This window comes from Sminthopsis crassicaudata, chromosome 2, assembly GCF_048593235.1.
Source record: "Sminthopsis crassicaudata isolate SCR6 chromosome 2, ASM4859323v1, whole genome shotgun sequence".
In the NCBI taxonomy this organism is placed as follows: domain Eukaryota; kingdom Metazoa; phylum Chordata; class Mammalia; order Dasyuromorphia; family Dasyuridae; genus Sminthopsis; species Sminthopsis crassicaudata.
This window is the reverse complement of record NC_133618.1, coordinates 310,447,228-310,472,202: the sequence shown is the minus strand read 5'-3', so window position 1 is coordinate 310,472,202 and position 24,975 is coordinate 310,447,228. Positions and strand designations below refer to the sequence as shown.

General features: G+C 33.0%; 1 protein-coding gene across 1 annotated transcript in view; it reads right to left on the bottom strand.

Moving 5' to 3' along the window:
- SPTLC2 (serine palmitoyltransferase long chain base subunit 2) overlaps positions 1–24,975 on the bottom strand; it is a 129,644-nt gene that overhangs the window by 86,142 nt on the left and 18,527 nt on the right. Inside the window, exon 2 of the mRNA XM_074289885.1 lies at positions 10,319–10,513. Within this exon, the coding sequence (XP_074145986.1) occupies positions 10,319–10,513 (195 nt within the window). The remainder of the gene's footprint in view (positions 1–10,318; positions 10,514–24,975) is intronic.

Below are 24,975 nucleotides of genomic sequence, written 5' to 3'. Positions count from 1 at the left end.
AGCTAGCAACAGAAGAGCTTATCTACAGTTTAGCTTTTATTAGTAAAGAAATCTCAACCTTATAACTCCATGCTCAAACCTTTGAACAATGAATTCCTTACTTTTTATAGGAGCCAGAGGCAGTTGAGTAATTCTCTGGACAAATTATGCCCTTCTCTTTCTAATATCAACTTTGCTCCTCTGGGACTAGAGTTCCATCATGATGTCATCATGAGTAGAAATGTGTTCAGGGGCCAGCAGAATTAAGTGTTCTTTCTCTATAATATGATTTAAAAGGTAATGAGAATGTTCCTGACCAAAATGGTGTCCCCAGCCAGATACAATGATTCTTATTGTTTAAACATACTATTTCATATGTTTGGGAATGCCTGCCATCTAGGGGAGGGGGTGGAGGGAAGGAGGGGAAAAACTCAGAACAGAAGGGAGTACAAGGGATAATGTTGTAAAAAAAAAAAAAAAAAATTACCTATGCATATGTACTGTTAAAGAAAATGTTATAATTATAAAAATTAAATTTAAAAAAAAAATTAAAATAAATAAATAAATAAACATACTGTTTCAGTTCCTTTTTAAACTTTAGGGACATTCTTTATAAGAGCAGGTCTTCTTAAACTTTTTTCACTTGCAGCTTCTTTTCATCTGAGAAATTTTTGTGACTGGATATATGGGTATTTAAAATATTTTTTGCTGCTAAGATACCATAAAGAAATTGATTTTAAAACAATTCTTTGGTATATACATAATTTTATCATTTATTAAAGATGAAAGCACACTTGTATACTAATGAGAGATGTGCTTGTTTATTTTTACATAAAGGATTAAATATTGGCAGAATATTTGATACAGCAAGACAGAGCATTCACAAACCTTTTACTGTTGCCAAAACCCCTATTCAGTTACATAACCCTATCTATACAAGGTCACAACCCGAAGTTTAGGAAGCATTGTATTATAGGACAAATTTCATAAGCAGACAATCCAACTATTAGGAGCAACACTTAAATACTGGTCCCTGATAGAAATTATCATCTCTGTGTAATTCATAGTTATATTTCTAAGACAGTAGCAATAGTTACAATTCTCAAGTTATGGAATAGAAATAGAAAAATAAAATGCCTTGTCAAAAGTCACAAGAATTCAGAGGCAAAGTTAGTAAAACACTTATTGGTCTGGGTTCCTTTTTACATGGTTGTTTTCTCAGGATGTATTCCTATAAGAACCCTCACCTCAAAATTCTGATTCTATAGATTCTATTCCTTTCAAAGAACACAGCTTAAAATATACTGTACATCTTATCAAATGAGCTTTCATTTTGACAAGCTAGCTTTTGAAGTCACTAACAATTAGTGTTCTGACCTTGAGATGAAGAATTTGAAAAATTTCATGCTCAAAATTCTGTCAGTCTACAACAAAAAGATTTATAATTCTATCCTTGATATTCTGTGCCTTATATTGCTAGGATTACAAGGTGATAACTCAGGTTGTCTAAACAATTCTCTAGCTCAGAGTTCACACCTTTAGGAGTTTACATCTTTAGACTTCTGAAAAGGAATTTACACATTTAAAGGAGTTTACACCTTTAAAAGGAGTTCTGAAAAGGAGTTTACACAACCTTCAAAAGGAGCAAGTTCATTGGTTGAAGGAGTTCCCACAAGCACCTGGGAGTTCTCACTAGCCCAATCTCTGCTAGGATAAAAGAGGAGGGCAGTCGGGCAAGGAGACAGTCTAGACTGGGACAGTAGAGTTTAGATGGCAGTCTGGAAGGACAGAGTCTGGAGGAGATTCAGAGCCAGGATTCAGGAAGAAGAGAATTTGAGATTCTACCTTCCCTCTGGCTGGAGGCTCCAGAAGCCTCTGAAGAAACCTGAACACAGAGGAAAAGATTTCACTGAGAAAAGAAACCTCCTCCCAGAGAAGGATTACAACTGACTCTCAATTGTAATCTGAGGGTCCAGGGTTCAAGTCCCTGTTCAGGCGCCAAAATGTAAAGGTCCTATCGTCTCTAAGTTATAATCCTTCTCTGGGAGGAGGTTTCTTTTCTGTATAATCTTTTCCTCTGTGAGCAGGTTTCTTGGTTTTCTTCTCCAGCCAGCCTCTTCTTCTTCTTCCTGAATACTGGCTCTCAATCTCCTCCAACTCTTGTCCTTCCCCAATCCAGACTCTCTCCTTCCAGACTGCCATCTAAACTCTACTGTCCCAGTCCAGACTATCTCCTTGCCCAAGTGCCCTCCTCTTTTATCCTAGCAGAGATTGGGCTAGTGAGAATTCCCAGGCGCTTGTGGGAACTCCTTCAACCAATGAATTATGGGAAATGGGTGTGGACCACAAGATAGCATTTCTACTACTTCTGTTATTGTCTGTTTGCATTCTTGTTTCTCTTCTCAGATTATTTTTACCTTATTTCTAAATCTGATTTTTCTTATGCAGCAAAATATATATATATACATATATATGTACATATATGTATATATATATATATATATATATTTAAAATATACCTTAACATATTTAACATGTCATCTAGGGGAGGGAATGGGGGGAAGAAGGGGAAAAGTTGGAACATATGGTTTTACAAGGATCAATGCTAAAAAAATTACCTATGCATATGTCTTGGAAATAAAAAGCTATAATAAAAAAGATATTCTGTGCTTTAATGAAGAAGAGGGAGGCAGAAGGAGAACCACAATTAAATAAACTCATTTTAGCAATCAAGTAATATCTGAAAATGAAATTCATTTCAGAAAGGTAAACAAGTCAATTCCAAAGATAGCAAAGCTAGGAAATCAAAATTTCATGTCTATAAATAATACCACTTAGATTTTGGTCATTAAATGCTTCTCAAGTTTTTCCAAATAATTTGTAAATTAAATTGATTAAAAATTAAAGCTACCTATTCTTGTATAGCTATATACAAACCCTTGAAATGCCCAATATGCAAAAACCACAGATGCTAAAATAAGTCTTTCCCTATCACTATAAAACTACATTCTTAATTTAAAAAAAAAAAAAAATATCCTGCTTTTTACACTCTGTCCTTCTACTTCCTTACTTGTTTAGAAGTGAATATATATAGTTCTTCCTCAGAGGAGGAAAGGATGGGGTGAAACCATCTACACAATGACACAGTTTTATATCCCTGTTCCTAACAAATGACAGCCCATTAACTTTTCAACAAAAGAGGTATAATTTCCCCCTTAATAATTAAAACCCTTAATGATTGGGTGCTATTTCCCCAATATTTATTGTCCTTTCTTTCTTTTTTTACCTATTTCTGAAATATCCCCTATAGCTGTAATGCTCTCAAACCATCTTTTCCTCCTTTTCTCCATATGCTGATACTCAAACCTTGAGGGTTACCCTTAGCTTATATCGTAATGGGAATCAAGGAAGTATTTGCTAAGCAGCTACTATAAAGCAAGTAGCTTCTGCCCTCTAAGGAGTTTGAATTCCCAAAAGGAAGACAACATATACATATTGTTGTTCAATCATTTTCAGTGATGTCTTACTTTTCGTGACTCATTGTGAAGTTGTTTACCATTTCCTTGTCAAGCTTGTTTTGCAGATGAGGAAACTGAAGCAAACGGTTAAGTGACTTGCCCAGGATCACACAGCTAATAAATATCTAAGACCAGATTTGAATTTAGCTTTGAAGAACTCTAGGCCTCATGCTCTTTACTGCTGTCACTTAGCTACCCACATACATATAAAGACATATTAAAAATACATAAAAAGAAGATGCAGGAGACACTTGGACAAAAAGGCACGGTCAACCAGGGAAAAAAGGATAGGCTTCATGTAGAAGGTGGGACAGGGGAGCATTATTATATAAAAGGCTGAAAAAAACAGGATGGAAATAAGTTACAAAATGAACTCTAAATGCCAATTCAACATTTTTATTTGACCCCCACATATTAGAGAGGCACTGGAGTTTAAGTGGTAGAGGGACGTGGACAGAATTGTGATAGCCAGAAAAATCACAGATGCTACAAAGCATTTAAATTGGACTGGAGAAAACTCTGAGGCAAGGAGACCAATAACAAAACACTCCAATAGCCCAGGTGAAAGGCAATGTGGACCTGAGAAGAGTAGTAGCTATGTGTAATAATCCCAAGAAATGTTGAGACAGAAACAATGTTTGACAACTAACTGGATACAAGGTGAGAGTGAGGAAGTGAAGGATGATACCGAGTATCTGTATCTGGGTAATTAAAAGGATTGGGGATACCCATAAAGGGGAAGCTGGAAATAGATGGAAATTTTAAGGACAAAGAGAATGAGTTCCGTTTTTGGGACAACTGGAACATGACATGCCTAGTGGATCTCCAGTTCAAAATGACCAATAAGTAATCAATGATGCAGAACCAGAACTCAGGAGATACTAGAGCTATATACACAGAATTGAGAATATAAAGGCATGCATATTCCAAATCGTAGAAACACAAGAACAAAAAGCAAAACATTTTCTACCTCAAGGAGTTTACATCCTTGACAACTGAACCTATAAGAGCTAATGAGGGCACCAGATGGAAGTAGAGAGATAAAGGGAAGAAGATGTAAGATACCTATAACTGGTAAGGATGAAAGGCAGGACAGTCTGGCAAAGGAACAATAAGGTACAGCTATATCTGGGGAAGAATTGAAACCCTCTTTAAAACTAATCTGAGTTAGAAGTGAAGGTTATTTCATATAAAAGCAGTGAAATTTTATTTTCCTAAAAGACAACTTTCCATAAAAAGGTTCTAAAAAAAAAAAAAAAAATCTAATAGTCTATGTTTATACTTCCAAAGTTGAGAGCTCAGCTTATTTTCTCTACATAAAAATTTTGATAGGACATATTCTCTAAAAAATTGGTTTCTCATTGTGTGTGTGTGTGTGTGTGTGTGTGTGTGTGTGTGTGTGTGTGTGTGTGTGTGAGAGAGAGAGAGAGAGAGAGAGAGAGAGAGAGAGAGAGAGAGAGAGAGAGAGAGAGAGAGAGAGAGAGAGAGAGAGAGAGAGAAGGGCTATGGATATATGCTCAAATTACTCCTGAAATCTAAAAGTTCTTGACTACACCTTCTTCAAGTTATCCAGTGACTTCCCTTAAGTCATCTGTTTCTTTACAATCTAAAATACTTTCAGGCTCCCGGTTCTTATTTTTTTATTTCACTTCTACATAATAATAATGATAATGATGATGATAATAATAATAATAATAAAGAGACTCTGTTCCAGTTAAAGACATCAAATTCCTGAAAGGAAAGAAAAAAATGTATTATAACCTAATTCTCTTCTAAAAGGTTTCTACTATGTAGTCTGTTTCTCTATTCTCCTTCAAGAGCTTTCATCTCTCTAGAAAAATCTTGTGTCTTCTTGAGAAGGTAAGAAACCCAAACAATAGTCTTTTTTTTTTTTTTATGAGATTTGGAATTAAGTGACTTGCCCAGGATCATACAGTTGGCATATATAAAGGACTTATTTGAACTCAGGTCCTCCTGATTGCAGCGCAAGTACACTATCCACTGTACCAAACAGGTGCCCACCCCCCCAATAAAAATATAATATAATTTCTTCCCAGACAAATATCTGACTTTAAACACATTTTAACTGTGATGCAACAGTACTAGAATTATTCTAATTTCTCTACCTGAGAAAGACCCAAACATTCTGGATCAGCTAGATTCAAATGCAAGCTACCTAAAAACACAATAATAAGCTGCTTATTAGTTACAATAATTCAACAGAGCTACTGAGTTATTCTGGGTCATAAGCCAAACACAGATTTTTACCAAAGGCAGTTATAAAGGAAATCTTAAACCTTTGAATTCAAGTAGTTTCTTTTCCATGGTAGAAGGCAATTCAATAAATCTAGAAAAATCTCAGACATAAACAAGTAGTTTCAAAATGTTCACAACTTTAGAAAATGAGCATAACCCAAGGAATTCCTACAAGAAGCAAAACTAAAAAAAATAATTACTTTATTCTAGAAAGCATAGAGCTTTCTCTATTTTATGAGTTATATAAAATGAAAGTGATTTTTTCTATTAAAAATCTCAACAAATTATTATTTAGTAAGGAAAATTAGAGACATTTAATTGTCAATAATCAGATTGGCGATCTAACAACAATTTTCACAAGGGTGACATTACAATGAGATCTTCCTTCATCAATGCAAATTGTCAAATCACTTCTAACTTGTAATCTTAGAGAGACAATGAGGTGACACTGGGACACTGAGGTGAAAACTCTTGCCCTCATGTTCATATAACTACTATTACTAAAGGCAAGACTTCCCAGGTCTTTCTAATTCTAAGACCAACTTTTTCTTCTATTTGTTAAGCTATTTGTGGTAACAATATCTGTGGGAGTCGGGGGAGGGAAGAATATATTTGAAAAGGAAGATGTTATAAAACCATAAAGATAGTAATATAGGTGTGTTTTTGTTTTTGAGCTTAAAGTGTGGCTCCACAGTTATATTATACATCTAATGCCCTAATCTTCATGAAGCTTTTTTAAAGTGATGATCATAAACAAAATAATAGAAAAATCAACTTTACACAGTGCTAGATCATCACATATGTGAGTAGCAAAGTGGTATTTTCATTCCTCTGTTATGAGACTAACCTGTTTCATAGCTATCAACTCTACAGTTGCTACAACCAATATCATCCCAAATCCATCAGAAAATGAGTCCTTTAAACCTGTAAAGGTGTTTAACAGAAACAATATCAACATACTAAGTTAAAAGTTAAAACATGTTCTAAATTACTAAGTGCATAGAAAACCTGAGATAAACTGGCTGATGATTCCAAAATTTTTTTTAATAATACTTTTATTAAGTACAATAAGATAACACAATGACTGCATATACACTTTATTAAGTGCAATTCTTATGACTATGCAATTCTATATGACTGCAATTTTTTACAGGTTTAGTTCAAAGGAGAAAGAGGCATATCAAACAAAAACATAGCCAAAGATTTCTTAAAAGGTATAATCCTGAAAAGAGCTTCTTAGAAATGGTCTCTCCCCAGCAGATAAGAGGTGGAAGAATATTAACAGGGGGTTCTTAAGGGAAGAAAATAAATCTACTAACTATGGAGAGGAGGGGGGGTTGGATCAGGTGGGAGAGGAATCTAAATCATTACTAACAGAAATGCAAAATGAAAGCAATTCAAAGATTTCATCTATTTAGCAAAGATGACAAAAATGAAAAATTACAGTTTTTGAAGAGTGTGAAAGAGCCAACACAAAAATGCACTATTAGTGGACCTGAAAATTGGTCTAGCCATTCTAGAAATTTGAAACTAAACGCCAAAACTTGGAATTCTGAAACTCCATTTCACACCCATCAGTGTTAAAGATGATGAAAGGGAAATGAAAATAAACACATCGACATCCTGTTGGTGGACTTATAGCTCAACCCACCAAGCAACAACACTGTGTTACTAATTGTTCTGAAAGGCTCTTACAACAGCAGTTACCAGGAAAATCTCTGTGGGGTACATTTTGAAGGAAGTCAAGAAAAAAATCCTTCCAGGAATCCTTATTCATACAATCAGATCTATTTCCTCCTATTGTACATGAAAATTAAACAATCCAGGTTGTAGTCACATATAAGCCACCATTCCCCCCGATATCTTCTTTCAGAGTAATGCTGTGAAAAGAGCATTAAATTCGTACTCAGAAGACTAAGGCTTAAATCCAGACAGTGTTATTTCCTGAGTTATCTCAAACATACCACTTAACTTCCCAGGACTTAACTTTAAAATTATGGGATTCAAGTAGATGATTCTAAATCCTTTTCCAAATTTAAATCTTTGATTCTTATCATCCCATCTTTCCTAGTTCTGAAAATAAAATCATTTAAAATACACCATGAGGGGCAGCTAGGTGGCAAAATGGATAGAGCACCAGCCCTGAAGTCAGGAGGACCCGAATTCAAATCTGGTCTCAGACACTTAACACCTCTTAGCTGTGTGATACTGGGCAAGTTACTTATCCCCAGCCTCAGGAAAAATAAAATAAATAGATAGATAGATAGATAGATAGATAGATAGATAGATAGATAGATAGATAGATAAAAAATAAATAAAAAAATAAAATACACCATGAAAACATTAAAGTAGAGCAAGTATGTAATTGCTATCCAAAATAATTAATTCCCAAGATTCCCTATAATTTCTATTTTAGGTCCTGCTGGGCCTAAAGCAATATATGTAGCTGAACTCCTTAGTATCTTCCTACTGCAAAAGACAAATAAAGCAATATCCTGGGAAGACACATATAGCCTAATTTATACATCTGTGTTCAATATTTGTGTTTGAGATACAGTTCTACCCAATTAAAAGGACAAAGAATTCTACCAAGAATTATGCCTAATTTGTATAAAATGTGTCAAGTTGTTCTCATTACATCTTCATCAGAGGATCTATTAATTGAAACATACAGTGTCACTTTAATTAATTGTCCTACATAGAGAATTACTATGTTTGGTGTAGAAGGAGTGGTAGATAACAGAGAAATGGTGTGGAGGAAACAACTTCCCAGAAAAGATCAGAATGTGGTAATAATAGCATGTAATTTGCATGTTATAATCAATCCCCTATAACTAAATGGGCATTTAGCACCACATGTTCTCCCTCTACCCAGTCTAATTTTTTTTTTAATCCTCCCTTACCTTTCTCTGCCTCTCAAACAAAAAATACTTAGTATAGTAGAAAGAAGACTTCACTTTCTTGAAGAAGGAAGACCTCGCTTTGTATATACTCTCTCAATCCTTATACAAATTTGGGCCAGTTTGTCTTAGTTTGTCATCTGTAAAAGTGGGCCAATACTTTCGCTACTTATTTCAGAGAATTACATAAATAGGACTTCTTATTATCCTGTGACCCTTAAGAACTTTCTCAATTGAGGATAATTTTTATAATTTTTATGGCTAGTTTATCTTAAATCCAAAATAATGATACACCCTTACCCTTCAATTTCTAAATCAATGATTTATGCATTTCATAGCATGCATAGCTAAATTCTTAAAATATAAACACCACTCAAATCAACCTACAACATGAAAAAAAATCTCTCTAATATCCTTTCACTATATAATTAAATTGAAGGCTGTTAATTGTAAACACTAGTGTGAACTTTTTTTTTTTTGTTTTTCATGGTTTTTTCCCTTTTGGTCTGACTTTTCTTGCACAATGTAATATGTTTAAAAGGATCACACATTTAACCTATATCAGATTACTTGGTATCTTGCAGACAGGGAAGGGAGGAAGGAAGATAATTTTGGAATGGAAAATCTTTCAAAAGTGAATATTAAAAACTGTCTTTACATGTATGTGGAAAAATAAAATACTACTGAGAAAAAAACAACACTACTGTGAAGACACAGCTGAATTAGGCCATAGGGCAAGGAAGATTCCTTCAATACCCTGGAGCTTCCAGGAGAAATTTTACTGGGCACTCCTAGAGTTTATTATACATACAAAGAAGAGTTCCTTGATTGATAAATTTACTTTCCCATTTGCCCTTCAAGAGATAGGGCTATAGCACTCAGCCATCCTTTATGGCTAGCTAGTGATACTTACTGTGAGTGAAAAGCAAAGAATCAAGGGAATCAGGATCTATTTGGGGCTGACAAGGAAATAATAAAAAGCAGGTATGCCTGCATATAATCAAAAACATCAATCTGAGTATAAATCTGCTATATGTACTATTCTTTCATTTAACTTATCTTTTTCTATGTTTCTAATGAGAATTTTCATTTCTTCTGGACTACAGAGACTCCACAAGGAGCTATAAGCTCCATGTCTTTAATTAAAAACCATGTCCATGCCTTTATTTAAAAGCAGCATCTTTCCTCATGAAAATTATTTTTCACACAGTAGACAATACATACATAATGGATTACAAATAACATAATAGTATTGTTTTGTACTATGTTTACATGCAAATATGTAGTATTTCAAGCTACATTATTGATTAAACCAGACGTTTTTGGATTGGCCAAGAAAATAAAATCACTAATATCATTGGGGGTTTTTTTTGGTTAGCCTAGGAACCCATCAATCATAGCCAGGTTTCAGGGGGAAAACATTCTAACAATTTACTTACAAATTAACTAATAAGATACAATTTATTTACCTGTGACAGTCTATTAGATATTTTCCATTTAGCTTTTTTTCTCCATTACGTGTCATTAACGTTTTTATACCTTTACCAGTCTCCAAACCTTTTCATTTTATTGTATTTGGAATAATAAAGCAATCTTTGTAAAGGCTAAGGAAAAAAACAAATTCATAATTAACTTTCATTTCAGAATCAAAAAAATCTCATTTACCTTTTGCTCCTCTCTTTCTGTTGCATGGTGACACTTTTCAATTCTCCAGTGCCTCAAGAAATCACGAAGATATCCAAAGAGCGTTAAAACACCATATCCCACATATGTAAGCACAGCAACAAGCATTGGAGTTTCCTCAAAGGCTTCATTAAATGGTCTTTTATACAATCCACCATTTTGAGTAACATGATGAATCTAGGACAGAAGTTAAATTTTAATTTAGAACTCAGTTATATCCCTTTCATTATAAGAAAAGGATTTCAACTTAAAAGTAAAGTTCTAAAAACAATACTAGGGAGTGAAACAAGGTTGCCCACTATCACCATTACTATTCAATACAGTACTAGAAACGCTAGCCTTGGCAATAAGAGCCGAGAAAGAGAAAGAGATTCAAGGAATTAGAGTAGGAAATGAGGAAATCAAACTATCACTCTTTGCAGATGACATGATGGTATACTTAGAGAATCCCAAAGACTCTGCTAAAAAGCTATTAGAAATAATTCAGAATTTTAGCAAAGTTGCAGGATACAAAATAAATCCACATAAACCCTCAGCATTTTTATATATCACCAACCAATCCAACAGAAAGAGATACAAAGAGAAATTCCATTCCAAACAAATATTGAGAGTATAAAGTATTTGGGAATCCATCTACCAAAGAATAGTCAGAAATTATATGAGAAAAATTACAAAACACTTGCCACAAAAATAAAGTCAGATTTAAATAATTGGAAAGACAGTCAGTGCTCTTGGATAGGCCGAGTGAATATAATAAAGATGACAATACTCCCAAAACTAATCTATTTATTTAGTGCTATACCAATCAGACTCCCAAGAAACTATTTTAATGACCTAGAAAAAATAACAACAAAATTCATATGAAAGAATAAAAGGTCAAGAATTGCAAGGGAACTAATGAAAAAAAAACTCAGAGGAAGGTGGTCTAAGTGTACCTGATCTAAAGCTGTATTATATAGCAGCAGTCACCAAAACCATTTGGTACTGGCTAAGAAATAGACTAGTCGATCAGTGGAACAGATTAGGTACAAAGAACAAAAAAGGGTACAACTATAGCAATCTAGTCTTTGACAAACCCAAAGATACCAACATTAGGGATAAAAATATTATTGTTCTATAAGAAATGACCAAGAGGATGATTTCAGAAAGGCCTGGAGAGACTTACATGAAGTGATGCTGAGTGAAATGAGCAGGACCAGAAGATCATTATACACTTCAACAACATTACTGTATGATGATCATGATGATGGATGTGGCTCTCTTCAACAATGAGAGTATCCAATTCAGTTCCAATTGATCAATAATGAACAGAACCAGCTACACCCAGCAAAAGAATACTGGGAAATGAGCATGGATCACAAGATAACATTTCCCCTCTCTGTTATTGTTTGCTTGTCTTTTTGTTTTTGCTTCTCAAGTTATTTTTACCTTCTTTCTAAATCCAATCTTTCTTGTGTAACAAGATACCTGTATAAATATGTATACATATGTTGTATTTAACATATCTTTTAACATGTATGGGACTACTTGCCATCTAGGGGAGGGGGTGGAAGGAGGGAGGGAAAATGGTAAAACATAAGTTTTTGCAAGGGTTAATGTTGAAAAATTACCCATGCATATGTATTGTATATAAAAAGCTATAATAATTTTAAAAATTATTAAAAATTAATTAAATTTTAAAATCCAATTAATTAATTAAATTAAAATTTTAATTATTAAACATTAATTTTAAAAATAATTTTTAAAAATTATTAAGCACTGACAGTACCAAGCACCCTGATAATCATTGGATGGTATTCTTCTTTTTTTTTCTTTTTTTTGCTGAGGCAGTTGGGATTAAGTGATTTGCCCAGGGTCACACAGCTAAGAAATGTTAAGTGGCTGAGGCCACATTTGAATTCAGATCCTCCTGACTTCAGAACTGGTGCTCTGTCCACTGCACCCCTGGATGGTATTCTTAATTGGTCTCCCTGCCCAAGTCTTTCCCAATGCCAAACATTCCTCTATTCGGTGCCAAAACAGTTTTTCTAAGACAGATCCAAACACATATATAACTTCTTCCCTAATCAAGGCGCTCCATTAACTTCCTATCATTTGCAAGATCAAACAAAAGTTCCTCTATTTGACATTTAGAATTTTTCATTACCTGGTCCTTTACTATCTTTCCAGTTTTCATACAAATTACTCCTCTTCACACATTCTGCAATCCAGTCATATGGGCAATTCCTTAAACATAATTGTCCCTTTCCCATTTCTGTACGTTGATAATGTAGCTCTACATCCGAAAAATGCTATTTCCTTTACCCCACCTCTGAAGTTTCCCTGGGTTTCCTCTCACTTCCTATAGAGGGCCTTTTTGGATCTCTCTCCCACATACTAATTCCTTCTATTTTCAGATTACCTTCACATACTCTAGATGTATGTTACATATACCTAGATATTCAAATCTCATCCCCTCTACATGAGAATGAGAACATATACATACATACATACAAAGACAAATATTGCAGGATTTCATATGAGCATAAAGGAACTCAGCATTTTTTCATTATTCATTAAATTCTATTTTGATAAATAATCAGAGTTCAGATTTGTGTAAATTTTAATGTGTTTATTCAGAAGATAATAATAAACATACCTAATTAAGAACCAAATTTCACATGAAACCTTTAGTGAATAGGCCCTATTATGATGCCTCATTGCTACTTAGAGTAATCTATAGTTTTGAACACCATGTCTACAAAACAAAAGACCTTATATTTTCTTTCTATCAAGTCATCACATTGAATCTGCTGTCTACGGGTCTGCCTCCCGTGAGTTATGCAAGAAACTCAGCACCAACAACTTATTTATTTTGCAATGAATTCTTTGATCATGGCAATCCATGAAACAAAGAAAAATATGAAACAGTCCTCCAGTCGTCCTCCTTCCAAAGTGCAGGGACATTAGAAGAGTGATAGAAAAGTTAGCAGAGAGTACCAACAATCACCTAGTCTTTGGTGCAACTAAATATTTGACTTGACTGCTCATCATAGAAATGTGATATCCATGTCCAATGAGCAACAAATGAACACGTTACTAGAGAATCAAAATCATGTTAATTTTGACAATCTCTATATAAACAAGCTTTAAGACAAAAAAAGTTGTAGTAAAATAGAAAGATGGCTATAACATTCTCATTGGAAAGACAAATAAAGAAGTTAGCAGAATTGCTTGTACTGTGTATTCTCAGTCAACAAGAAACCATTTCACAGAACAATTGATTTGGTCACTTTGTAATGCAAGAGGATTACTACAAAAATGATCCCAGCATATGTACCAAAATCTATTTCATGGGAAGAATTTTTAGAGGAATCCTATGAAGAACTCAATAAGAATCTACAAATTCTATCAAGATACACTCTGATACTTGTCGACATCAGCAAAAAGATAGAAATAGGTAAAGACAATGAGAAATATTTGAAAATATGTATTAGGTAAATAGAATGGGAGGTCTCAAAGTCTTGTAGATTACACAAATGCTTTATACTTAGACAGCATGAATGTTGTATTCAAGAAAAAAAATCACACTTGACATGCCATGCATCTAAAAATATCACACACAAAAAAGAAAAAAGAAAAAAAAATAAAGAAAAATATTATACACCCCCCAAAAAAAACCCTATTTTAAGAGACAATAAATGATTTGTTACTAATATAGGAGTCATTCCTAAATCAATTATTTGTATAGATAGGAGGGCAGCCATGGGCAATGTTGATTTAGAATATAAAATCACAAGTAAAATCTCAGAGAAATAAGATATAAGATCACAAAAATGTTATGACTGCCTCATTAAACAGAGAAGTACTAGAGACTAAAACTAGCTTTTAAATGCTTAGTAAGAAACCCAACTGGGCAAAATCTTCTTGAGGGCATTTGAGGATAGAAACAGAAAAAGTTCAACAAAGAAAAGAAAAAATAATAAAGATAACAAAAGATTTTTATACTAAACTTCACCATAAAGGAAAGTTGAGCCACCATACTTGGATAATTAATAACACAGTCACAGAGGTGACTATAAAGGAGGGAGAAAATGGCACAAAAGAGAATAAAATGAGAACGGTAAATGTAGCCCAAGAAGATTTCTGCTAGAGAAAACAAGTTTTTAATTATTTATTTTTTCCTTCTCAATAGTATTCTAGCTATTCAAGTACACAGTAAAGATATATTTCAACATTCAATTTTGTGGATCTTGTGGCCCAATTTTTTTTTTTTCTACCTGTCTCTCTTACCTTCTTCCCCAAGACAACAAGCTATCTGATGTTATACTTGTACAATCTTTTAAAACATATTGTCATATTTTTCAGGTTGTGAAAGAAAAATCTGACCAAAAAGGAAGAAATAAAACTAACCAGCAAAAAAGGTGAAAATAGTATGCTTTGATCTACATTCAGGCTACAGAGCCCTCTCTCTCTGGATGCTGATGGTATTTTTCATTTCAAGTTTATTGAAATGGCCTTGGATCCCCACATTGCTAAGAAGAGCTAAATTTATCTTGTTGATCATCACATAATCTTGCTGTTATTGTGTACAATATTCTCCTGGTTCTGCTTATTTCACTTAGTATCAGTTCATGTAAATCCTTCCAAGCTTTTCTAAAATCAGCCTACTCTTTATTTTTTATAGAACTAAAGTATTCAAATACTACAACTTATTCAGCCAGTCCCCCCAACTGATTGAGTACTACTCAACTTCAAATTCTTTGCCACTACAAAAAGAGGTACTACAAACATTTTTGCATACATGGGTCCTTTTCTCTTTTTAATGATCTCTTTGGGATACAGACCCAGTAGTGACATTGCTAGATCCAATTTTATAGCTCTTTGGGCATAGTTCCAAAATGCTTGGAGGAAAATTTTAAAAGCAATAAGGAAATGATCCATAAGATAGCTGAAGAAAGGATGAATAATGAAAGGATGAAATTTATTAAAACAACAAAAATGAAAAATGACTGAGAAGAGAGCAATAACAATAAATCTATAGATCTACTTTCCCTATCTATGAAATTTCTAAAGAATAATCCACATAGGCTAGAAACTGGAAGATGAATGAATGTCCATCAATTGGAGAATGGTTGGGTAAATTATGGTATATGAAAGTTATGGAATATTATTGCTCTGTAAGAAATGACCAGCAGGAGGAATACAGAGAGGCTTGGACAGACTTACATGAACTGATGCTGAGTGAAATGAGCAGAACTGGAAGATCACTATACACTTTAACAACAATGCTGTATAAAGATGTATTCTGATGGAAGTGGAAATCTTCAACATAAAGAAGATCCAACTCACTTCTAGTTGATCAATGATGGACAGAAACAACTACACCCAGAGAAGGAACACTGGGAAGTGAATGTACATTGTTAGCACTACTGTCTTATCTACCCAGGTTACTTACACCTTCGGAATCTAATACTTAATGTGCAACAAGAAAATGGTATTTACACACATACATTGTCTCTAGATTATACTGTAACACATGTAAAATGTATGGGATTGCCTATCATCGAGGGGAGGGAGTAGAGAGAGGGAGGGGAAAATTTGGAAAAATGAATACAAGGGATGTTTTTTAAAAAAAAAATTACTCATGCATATATACTGTCAAAAAAATAAATAAAATTAAAAAAAAAAAGAAAAAAGAAAAAAAAATAATCCACATAAGCATAAAGAGCATCCTTGATTAGAGTATTCAAAGGATGATTTCAGAAAAATCTGGAAAGACATGAACTGATGCATAGTGAAGTGAACAGTACACAGTAACAGCAATATTGTTCAATGAAGAATTGTAAATGACTTAGCTATACTCAACAATATAATGATCTGACAATTCCAAAGGACTAATGATGAAAACCTATCTCCAGAGAAAGAACTGATATTGATTGAATACAGACTGAAGCATACTATTTTTCACTTTCCCCTTTTATATGATCTTTTTGGGATACAGACTCAGTAGTGAATCAAAGAATATGCCTAATTTTTAGCCTTTTAGGCATAAGAACTTTATTTTTTTTTTATTAAAGCTTTTTATTTTCAAAACATATGCATGGATAATTTTTCAGCACTGACCCTTGCAAATCCTTGTGTTCCAAATTTTTCCCTTCTTCTCTTAGGTAGCAAGCAATCCAATATATGTTAAACATATTACAAATATGTTAAATTCAATATATGTATACATATTCATACAGTTTTCTTGCTGTGCAAGAAAAATCAGTTCAAAAAGGAAAAAAAATGATAAAGAAAAACAAAATGCAAGCAAATAAGAGCAAAAAGAGTGAAAATGCTATGTAATTCCCACAGTCCTCTCTCTGGGTGTAGATGGCTCTCTTCATTACAAGATCTTTGGAAATGGTCTCATTCATCTCATTGAAAAGAATTTTGTCCATCAGAATTGAACATCGTACAATCTTGTTATTGCCATGTATAATGATCTCCTGGAAAAAAAAAATTTTTTTTTTAAAAAAGAATATAATGCATTCATGTAATTTTCAAAGTCCACTGATGCATTGTTGGTGGAGTTGTGAAAGAATCCAACCATTCTGGAGAGCAATCTGGAATTATGCCCAAAAAGTTATCAAAATGTGCATACCCTTTGACCCAGCCATACTACTACTGGGCTTATACCCCAAGGAACTACTAAAGAAGGGAAAGGGACCTGTATGTGCCAAAATGTTTGTGGCAGCCCTTTTCATAGTGGCTAGAAGCTGGAAGATGAATGGATGTCCATCAATTGGAGAATGGTTGAGTAAACTATGGTATATGAATGTTATGGAATATTATTGTTCTATAAGAAATGACCAACAGGAGAAATACAGAGAGGCTTGGAGAGACTTACATCAACTGATGCTGAGTGAAACGAGCAGAACCAGAAGATCATTATACACTTCAACAATGATACTGTACGAGGATGTATGCTGATGGAAGTGGATTTCTTCAACATAGAGAAGAGCTAATCCAATTCCAATTGATTAATGATGGACAGAACTAGCTACATCCAGAAAAGGAACACTGGGAAATGAGTGTAAACTATTATTTTTACCTTCTGAATCCAATTCTTCCTGTGCAACAAAAAATTCGGTTCTACACACATATATTGATTGTATCTAGAATATACTGTAATATATTTAACATATATAAGACTGCTTGCCATCTGGGGGAGGGGGTTGGGGGAGGAAGGGAAAAAAATCTGAATAGAAGTAAGTGCAAGGGATAATGTTGTAAAAAATTACCCATGCATATGTACTGTCAAAAAAATGTTATAATTATAAAATAAAATAAAAATTAAAAAAAAATTTTTTTCAAAGTCATCCATTTGTCTATTATTCCTTCTGGCTCTCTATTCTGTTCTCATTTTGGAATGGGAACTCTATATCTAATCTTAACTCTCCTTCCCACAAATCTCTAATTTGAAAAAAGGCAAAAAACCTTGCAACAAGCATGCATAGTCAACCTAAACAAAAATAAAACGTTGGCTATATATAAAAAACCTATATCTTGACTCTATAATCTGTCTGTCAGGAGGTAGGCAATATGCTTCATCATTAGTACTCAGGAATTGAGCTTAGTTATTAGTTTTGGTCATATCGTGTTGTTATTAATTATTGATTAATGTTCTTAAGTCTTTCAAAAATTATTTTTTCTTTACACTGTTGCTTCTGTATTAATTGCTTCCTAGTTCTGCTTATTTTATTCTGAATCTGTTCATATAAGCCTTCCTAGGTTTCTCTGAAATTTCATTATTTCTTAGGGCTCATTAATATTGCATTCATATGTCATAATTTGTTAAACTATTTCCCAACTAATATATATGCAGTTTCCAGCTCTTTGGTATTCTGAAAAGAGTAGCTATGAATATTTTTGTACGTATGATTTTTTTTTCTTTCTTTGACCTCCCTGGGATACAGACCTGATAGATTGTGGCATAATTTTATTTTCTTTTGGGGCATTGTATCAGATTGCTTTTCAGAATGTCTTTACCAAATGATAGCTCAACTGTGCAATAAACTACCTGTTCCAACAAATATTTTTCATATATTTGGTTTTTCCTGTATACATGATAAGGCCAAATTCTTTAGAGTTTTTGGATCTTATCCAAGAGGCTCTACAGTCTGTATGCTTTTCTTGTTTTTGTGATCAGAGTGTCATTGAACAATGTTGTCTCTTGTGTTTTTCGAAGACTCGTTAATAATTTTTATGCAGGAAACATTTTTTTAGGGAGAGAGCCTTTAATAATGTATTTTACTCTATTACATTATATTTATTATTATATTATATTATAATTATATTATATTTACTCTATCAAATGCTTTTTTAAAAATTATTGTCAATAAATAATAGATACATTTCAAATCATGCATTCTTTTTATCTTTTAATCATTCATGTTATGGTGGTCTACTATGTAAAATTTCTTGTCTATTTCCTTCTTTTTAAAAAAGAAAAATTAAAAAGGAAAATATGAATATCCTGGACAGTCTTCAGCAAACTGCAAAGCTCCTTTGATGATCCTAAACCATCATCATAATTTGGAAGACTAGAAACACTAAAGGAAGCACACATTGATGAAATCACAGATCTATTTGAGTGTAAGAACCAGCATCTAGGGGACAGAAAACCAACATGGAGAAAGACCTGAGCTCCAGGCCTGCCTGACTCAGAATAGCTATGTGACTCTGGGTAAGATATATAGCCTCTTAATGCCCTTAGGGAACTCTTAAAAAAAAAAAAAAAAAAAAAAGCCTGTTTCAGAATAGCTATGAATCTATAATGATAGAGATAATTTTATTAGTAATAGTTCCCAAAACCAGTGACATTATGGGCTGGGGCAAGAGAAAATAATTCAATTTAAACATTAAGATCTAATCAGCATAAATAGTTTATCAAATTGCTTGCCTTTTCAATGAGCAGGGATTAGGGATGGGAGAAAATATGGCACTCAAAATTGTGAAAAATGAAGGTTAACAATGTTTTTATATGTAATTGGGGAAAAAAACAAAATATTAAAATTTAAAAAAAAAAGAAAGAAAGAAAGAAAGAAAGCACATAAGCTACACATACCTCTACCAGATAGGAAGATAAATATCACAATAAAATCCCAAATTCAAAGGAAGGGAAAAAAGATGGAAAGGAAAGGAAACCCAATGGAAACAAAAGAAAAAATTGTCACAGCAGTGAGCAACTGTAATGCTGTCTCTATAAATTGAAATAAGTTTCAGTTCCTAATCTGGAAAAGAATTAAAACACCTCCATCATTAGTTTTAATGGAATTTTAATTGCCAAATATTAATGTATACCTTTGAGTTAGTATACTAGCCACAATGCACCCCTTTTTTCCTTTTTGTTTAAAGAGAATTTACATTTGTGAGGTATTTCCTGCAGAAGGGATAAATATATATACTGACTGTACATTTCCAGCTGGGCAACAGAAAAATATTGTGAAAATTTATTTAGAAGGAAAGAAATGTGATTTCCTGTTTTCTTTGGAAACCTGACAAACAAACAAAAAGGGCAGATAAACCATACACTAAGAATACACAGGTAACCAAACACAATTCTACTGATGCATATAGTTAAATATTAAGAAGTTGTAGGGAATAAAATCCCCAAATTGGTATTTGTCTAGAAAATTACCTGTACTGAATATTAAGCAGAATTTCGTCAGAAAGGGAAATATTTGGGGGAGAAAAAAAGGTCAAGTAGAAATCCAGTTAAGGATAATGACATTGAACAAATTCAAATCTGGAAGCCCAAAAAGGATTTTTATGGATGTAACAATCTTTAAACCTATTTGTAATCTTGTCCATTTCTCCCCAAAAAGCTAAAACTCAAGAATTTTCAGGTAATGAAAAATAAGTTTCTTCCACAGGATTTACAACAGAATGAGATGGAAAGAATAAATCTGAAGGTCTATGAGTGGATAAGGTAGTGGAAATTGAAAAAAGATGGTTACAAAACTGGGAGATGTGAATGTGTTTGTATGTGTGCAAATGAGAACAAATTTAATTTATTTCTAAAGAAAATGTTACAGTAAAAATTTTACCAACTGTCTTAAACATACTACATTGAATAACAGATTAAAATTTCTTTTGCTTTTAAGTACTCAACTAAATAAATCAGTAACAAGGCAGACAATTTGCAGAGGCACAGCAATCTTTAGTCAACTGATGTGTTACAGATTTATGTTTCAGGAATGTTATGGGTGGAACTCTTTACAAGATATCAATGTTGATTTGAGACACACCCACATTAGTACTACCAACTAAATTAATACAGTTGGCCTATTAAGGAAGAAACTATTAGGTTGTTTTTAAAGATTTTGAAACTCAGTTCAAACCTCTCATAATTTAAGGATACTTGTATGTGAATAAAAAGAAATGAGTTTAAGTACATGTTTTAAAAAGTTTCATTACTTTATGGTCATTTCTTATAGTAATAGGAAATTTTTTAAATTCCATCAAACCAAACTGGAAAAAAAAATTGTGAAAGATACCAGAAACTGATCTGCTCATTTATGAGGATATGAAATTTCAAAAGAAAAGCTATCTGCAAGGATCAGCTCTAGTCCTAACTCACATCAGTCTTTAATAAAAGTTAGTGATAGTATAATTTATATGTACATATAATTCAATTGAGTGAGAACATAAATATTTTGAAAGCTCTCTCAATTAAAACATTAGTATTATAAGATTTACAGCAGGAAGAGATTTTAACTAAGATTTCTAGTGTAAAGATCACATTTTATAAATGATGAAACTTGGGTCCAAAACGAATTGGCCCTGGTCACATGGACATAAACAGCAGAGTCGGAATTTGAACCCAGATCCTTTGACTCCAACTTCAGTATGTTTTTTATTATTTCATGCTGCTTGCTTAGAGAAACAAAGTAACATGTTAAGAAAACCGAATGCCTTTTTACCTCTTAAAAAACTACTTGTTAAATGTTGCTGATGGAAGTGGATATCTTCAACACAGAGAAGATCTAATCCAGTTCCAATTGATCAGTGATGGACAGAATCAGCTATACCCAGAGAAGGAACACTGGGAAATGAGTGTAAACTGTTTGCATTTTTTGTTTTTCTTCCCAGGTTATTTTTACCTTCCGAATCCAATTCTTCCTTTGCAACAACAACAATAACAAAATTCGGTTCTGCACATATATATTGTACCTAGGATATACTATAACATATTTAATATGTATGGGAATGCCTGCCATCTAGGGAAGGGGGTGGAGGGAAGGAGGGGAAAATTCGGAACAGAAGGGATAATGTTATAAAAAATTACCTATGCATATGTACTGTCAAAAATGTTATAATTATAAAATTAATAAAAAAAATTTTTTAATGTAATCTTCAAGGGATCTTGTCACTTGTTCTAACTCTCTAAATGTTATATAGTACTTTACAATATATAGGGTATTTTCACATTTAATTCTCATAGGCAGAAGATGAGATAGTATACTACTAATTATTTATTTAAAAGAAAAATAGACAAGAAAATGAAATTGCAAGGCTACTAAGGCTACTCAGCTATCTCTTAGTTTCAAATGAATTATCACCAAAATACAGAACAGAAAAGGAACATCACACACATATTCTTTATCCAGAGAATAATTTATGAGAATTGAAATTGGTCAAATACTTTTTCTTACAAAAGAACAAATCTCTGAGCAAGACTGATTTCATTGATTATTTAGGAAAATTCCTTGAGATTATGTAGAAGAACAAATTAAAGTTAATCTGGAATCACACTTTTCCAAGTGAAAGAACAAGACCAGTAATATTTTTCTCAACATTTGGCAGTGACAAGAGAATGTTAGATCATTCCCGAAATATAACTTATGGGAAGAATCCCTGACAGAATCTTACAGATATAGGGAATAAGAGAAGAACATAAGAGCTCTTTAAAAGCAGAAAAAAAAATTTATTTTACAAAGACTTTTTTATGTTGTTAAGCCTGCCTAGCAGAGCATCCTGCAAATATAATAGGCTCTTTAAAAATGCTGAACCGAAGATTTCAGAATTCCTGAAAACTGAAGTAAATTCCTTCGACATACTTGGTTTGTGTGTTTGCAATACTTGAAATAACAGCCAAAAAATCAAAGAAAGAAAATATTTTAAAATATATGTGAAAAGCACTATTTAAAAAATTTTAATCACAAATGATCTAAGCAGTATCACATCTCTAAGCAGAGATCACAAAATAAGGACACTTGGGTTTACTTTCTAGTTCTTATATTTCCTAGCTATGGAATTCCTAGGCAAGTCACTCAAAAAGTTTCCACCTCAGTTTTCCTCATCTGTTAAATAGGGATAATAATACATATTACTACCCACCTCTAAGGTTGTTATAAAGAAATTATGTTATATGCCCTAAGACCCATGATTAAGCAATCATTTTCATGACATACTAAAAGCCACATATATAAAAAGAGAATTAACAGCCAAAAGTAGTTTCCTTCCAAAGAGGAACATTAGCAGAAACAGTCTGGAGAACTTATTACATTTTTCTCATTTAGGCCAGAAAAATTAAGAGAAAATATCATCTTATATTTCTTTGGTCTTTTACAGTTTGCACAACACTTTACACAAATATTTTATCTATTTTTTGCTTTTAAAGCTGTCTATAATTATATCTTGAAATGACAACTCTGGTAAAAGGGAAAAATGAAATGGAATTATAATAGACATTTATTCACAAACTCTAAGAAGGAATAGATGAATACTACAATTCTTTCTCAGACATATTTTTGGGATTATTTTCTGAACTATCAAGAAATGTTCTTCACTTAATAATCTTAAAAATCTGTAGGCACACAAAGGGAAACAAGCAACAATAAAATAAGGATGAAAATTACTGAAGAGTGTGAAGCAAAGATTTCCTTTATTATAGACAGAAATGATCACTGCTTTAAATTGCTTTAAATAGTTTTTTATATTAAAGGAAAGAGCTGGCTAGACTTCTATCTCTAACACATTAACTAGCTATATGATCCTGGCCCCTCACTTGTCACTTGTCCCTCAGAGTCCCTAGGCAGCCATTTGTTACAGAGCAGATACCAATATGCATTGGTAGGGGAAATTTTTTCATCAGTAAATACCTATACCAAAGAAATCACAAGTTCATGTATATGACACATAGATGTGTATACATATCATAAACATCCATATATATTTATAATAAAAGCATAATGATAAGATGCTGAAAGTCTTTCCCTGTGGAAAAGGGTACCTTAAGATTAATCACTAAAGTTAATCTGGAAAAGTGGGTAGCAATGGAAACTGTATCACCTACACTCCACAATAGGAAATCAAATAGGGAGTGTAAATTTATATTAAGCACCTATTATGTACAGATAGAGCAAAGTGTGTGTGGGGGAGTGAGTCCAAAGATTTCTTTTGGTGAGTTCAAATCTAGTCTTAAACAAGTACTTACTAGTTGTGTGATCCTGGGCAAAACACTTTAACTCTGTTTGCCTTAGTTCCAAATCTGTAAAATGAGTTGGAGAAGGAAACAAACAGCAAAGCACTTCAATATGTTTACTAAGAAAATTCCAATGGAGTCATGAAGAATCAGACATGACTGAAAAATTCAAAAACAACTATACATGCAAAGCACTGTGCTATATTTTAGAGATCTATAAAGAAAGAAAACACAAACTCTGCCATTAAAGATCCTACAATCTAGTCTGGCTTGGGGAAGAAGGTAAATAGATAAATAAATATGATATCAGAGGGAGATGCAAAGGAAAGATGCAGGCATCTTTCAAGGAAAAATTTGGGAAGGGAAAAGATTATTTTTACCCCAGAGAGAATATTTAAGTCAATCAGTACATCAAAAAGCATTTATTAAGAAACTAAGACGTACACAGCTCTGATTAGGCATTAGTGATTCAAAGATAAAGCAAAATACTCTCTTGTTTTCCTTAAGGACCTTCTAGTCTATCAGGAGAAACAAACTACCGAAGTCAATATGAATACATGATAATTTCTGAGTGTGGGGAAGAAGGCAGTAGCAAGGAAGAATCAGTAAAGGTCACAAGGAAAAGATAGTCTATGAGCTGAACTTTGAAGCAAGCTAGAGATTCTATGAAGCAGAAGATGAAGAAAAATATTCTATGCACAGGGAAGCCTTTGAAATGGCAGAAAAGGGAGATGGAAAACTGTACAAAGGACAATAAGTAGGCCAGTTTGAATTAACCATAAAGTGTGTGAAGGGAAGTAAATGTAATAAATACAGAAATGTGAGCTAAAGTCAGATTCTTAAGAGCTTTAAATATCAAATAAAAGAGTTTTCACTTTATCTTAGAGGCAACAGGGAGCCAATGGAGCTTTTTGAGCAGAGGAGTAACATGGTAAGGCCTATGCTTTAGGAATATCACTCATGTAAATATTGAGATTGGATTGGAGAAGACAATTATGAGGCAACAGAGGTGGTAAGGGCCTGAACTAGACTGGAAACTATGTGAGTGGAGGGATGACACAGAAATATTGTGGAAATAAAATAAAAAAGGATTGGCAAAATATAATTTTTATATTATATTTTAATAAAATATTTATAACATTAATTTATATACTTACATATAATTTATACATTTCTAAATTACACA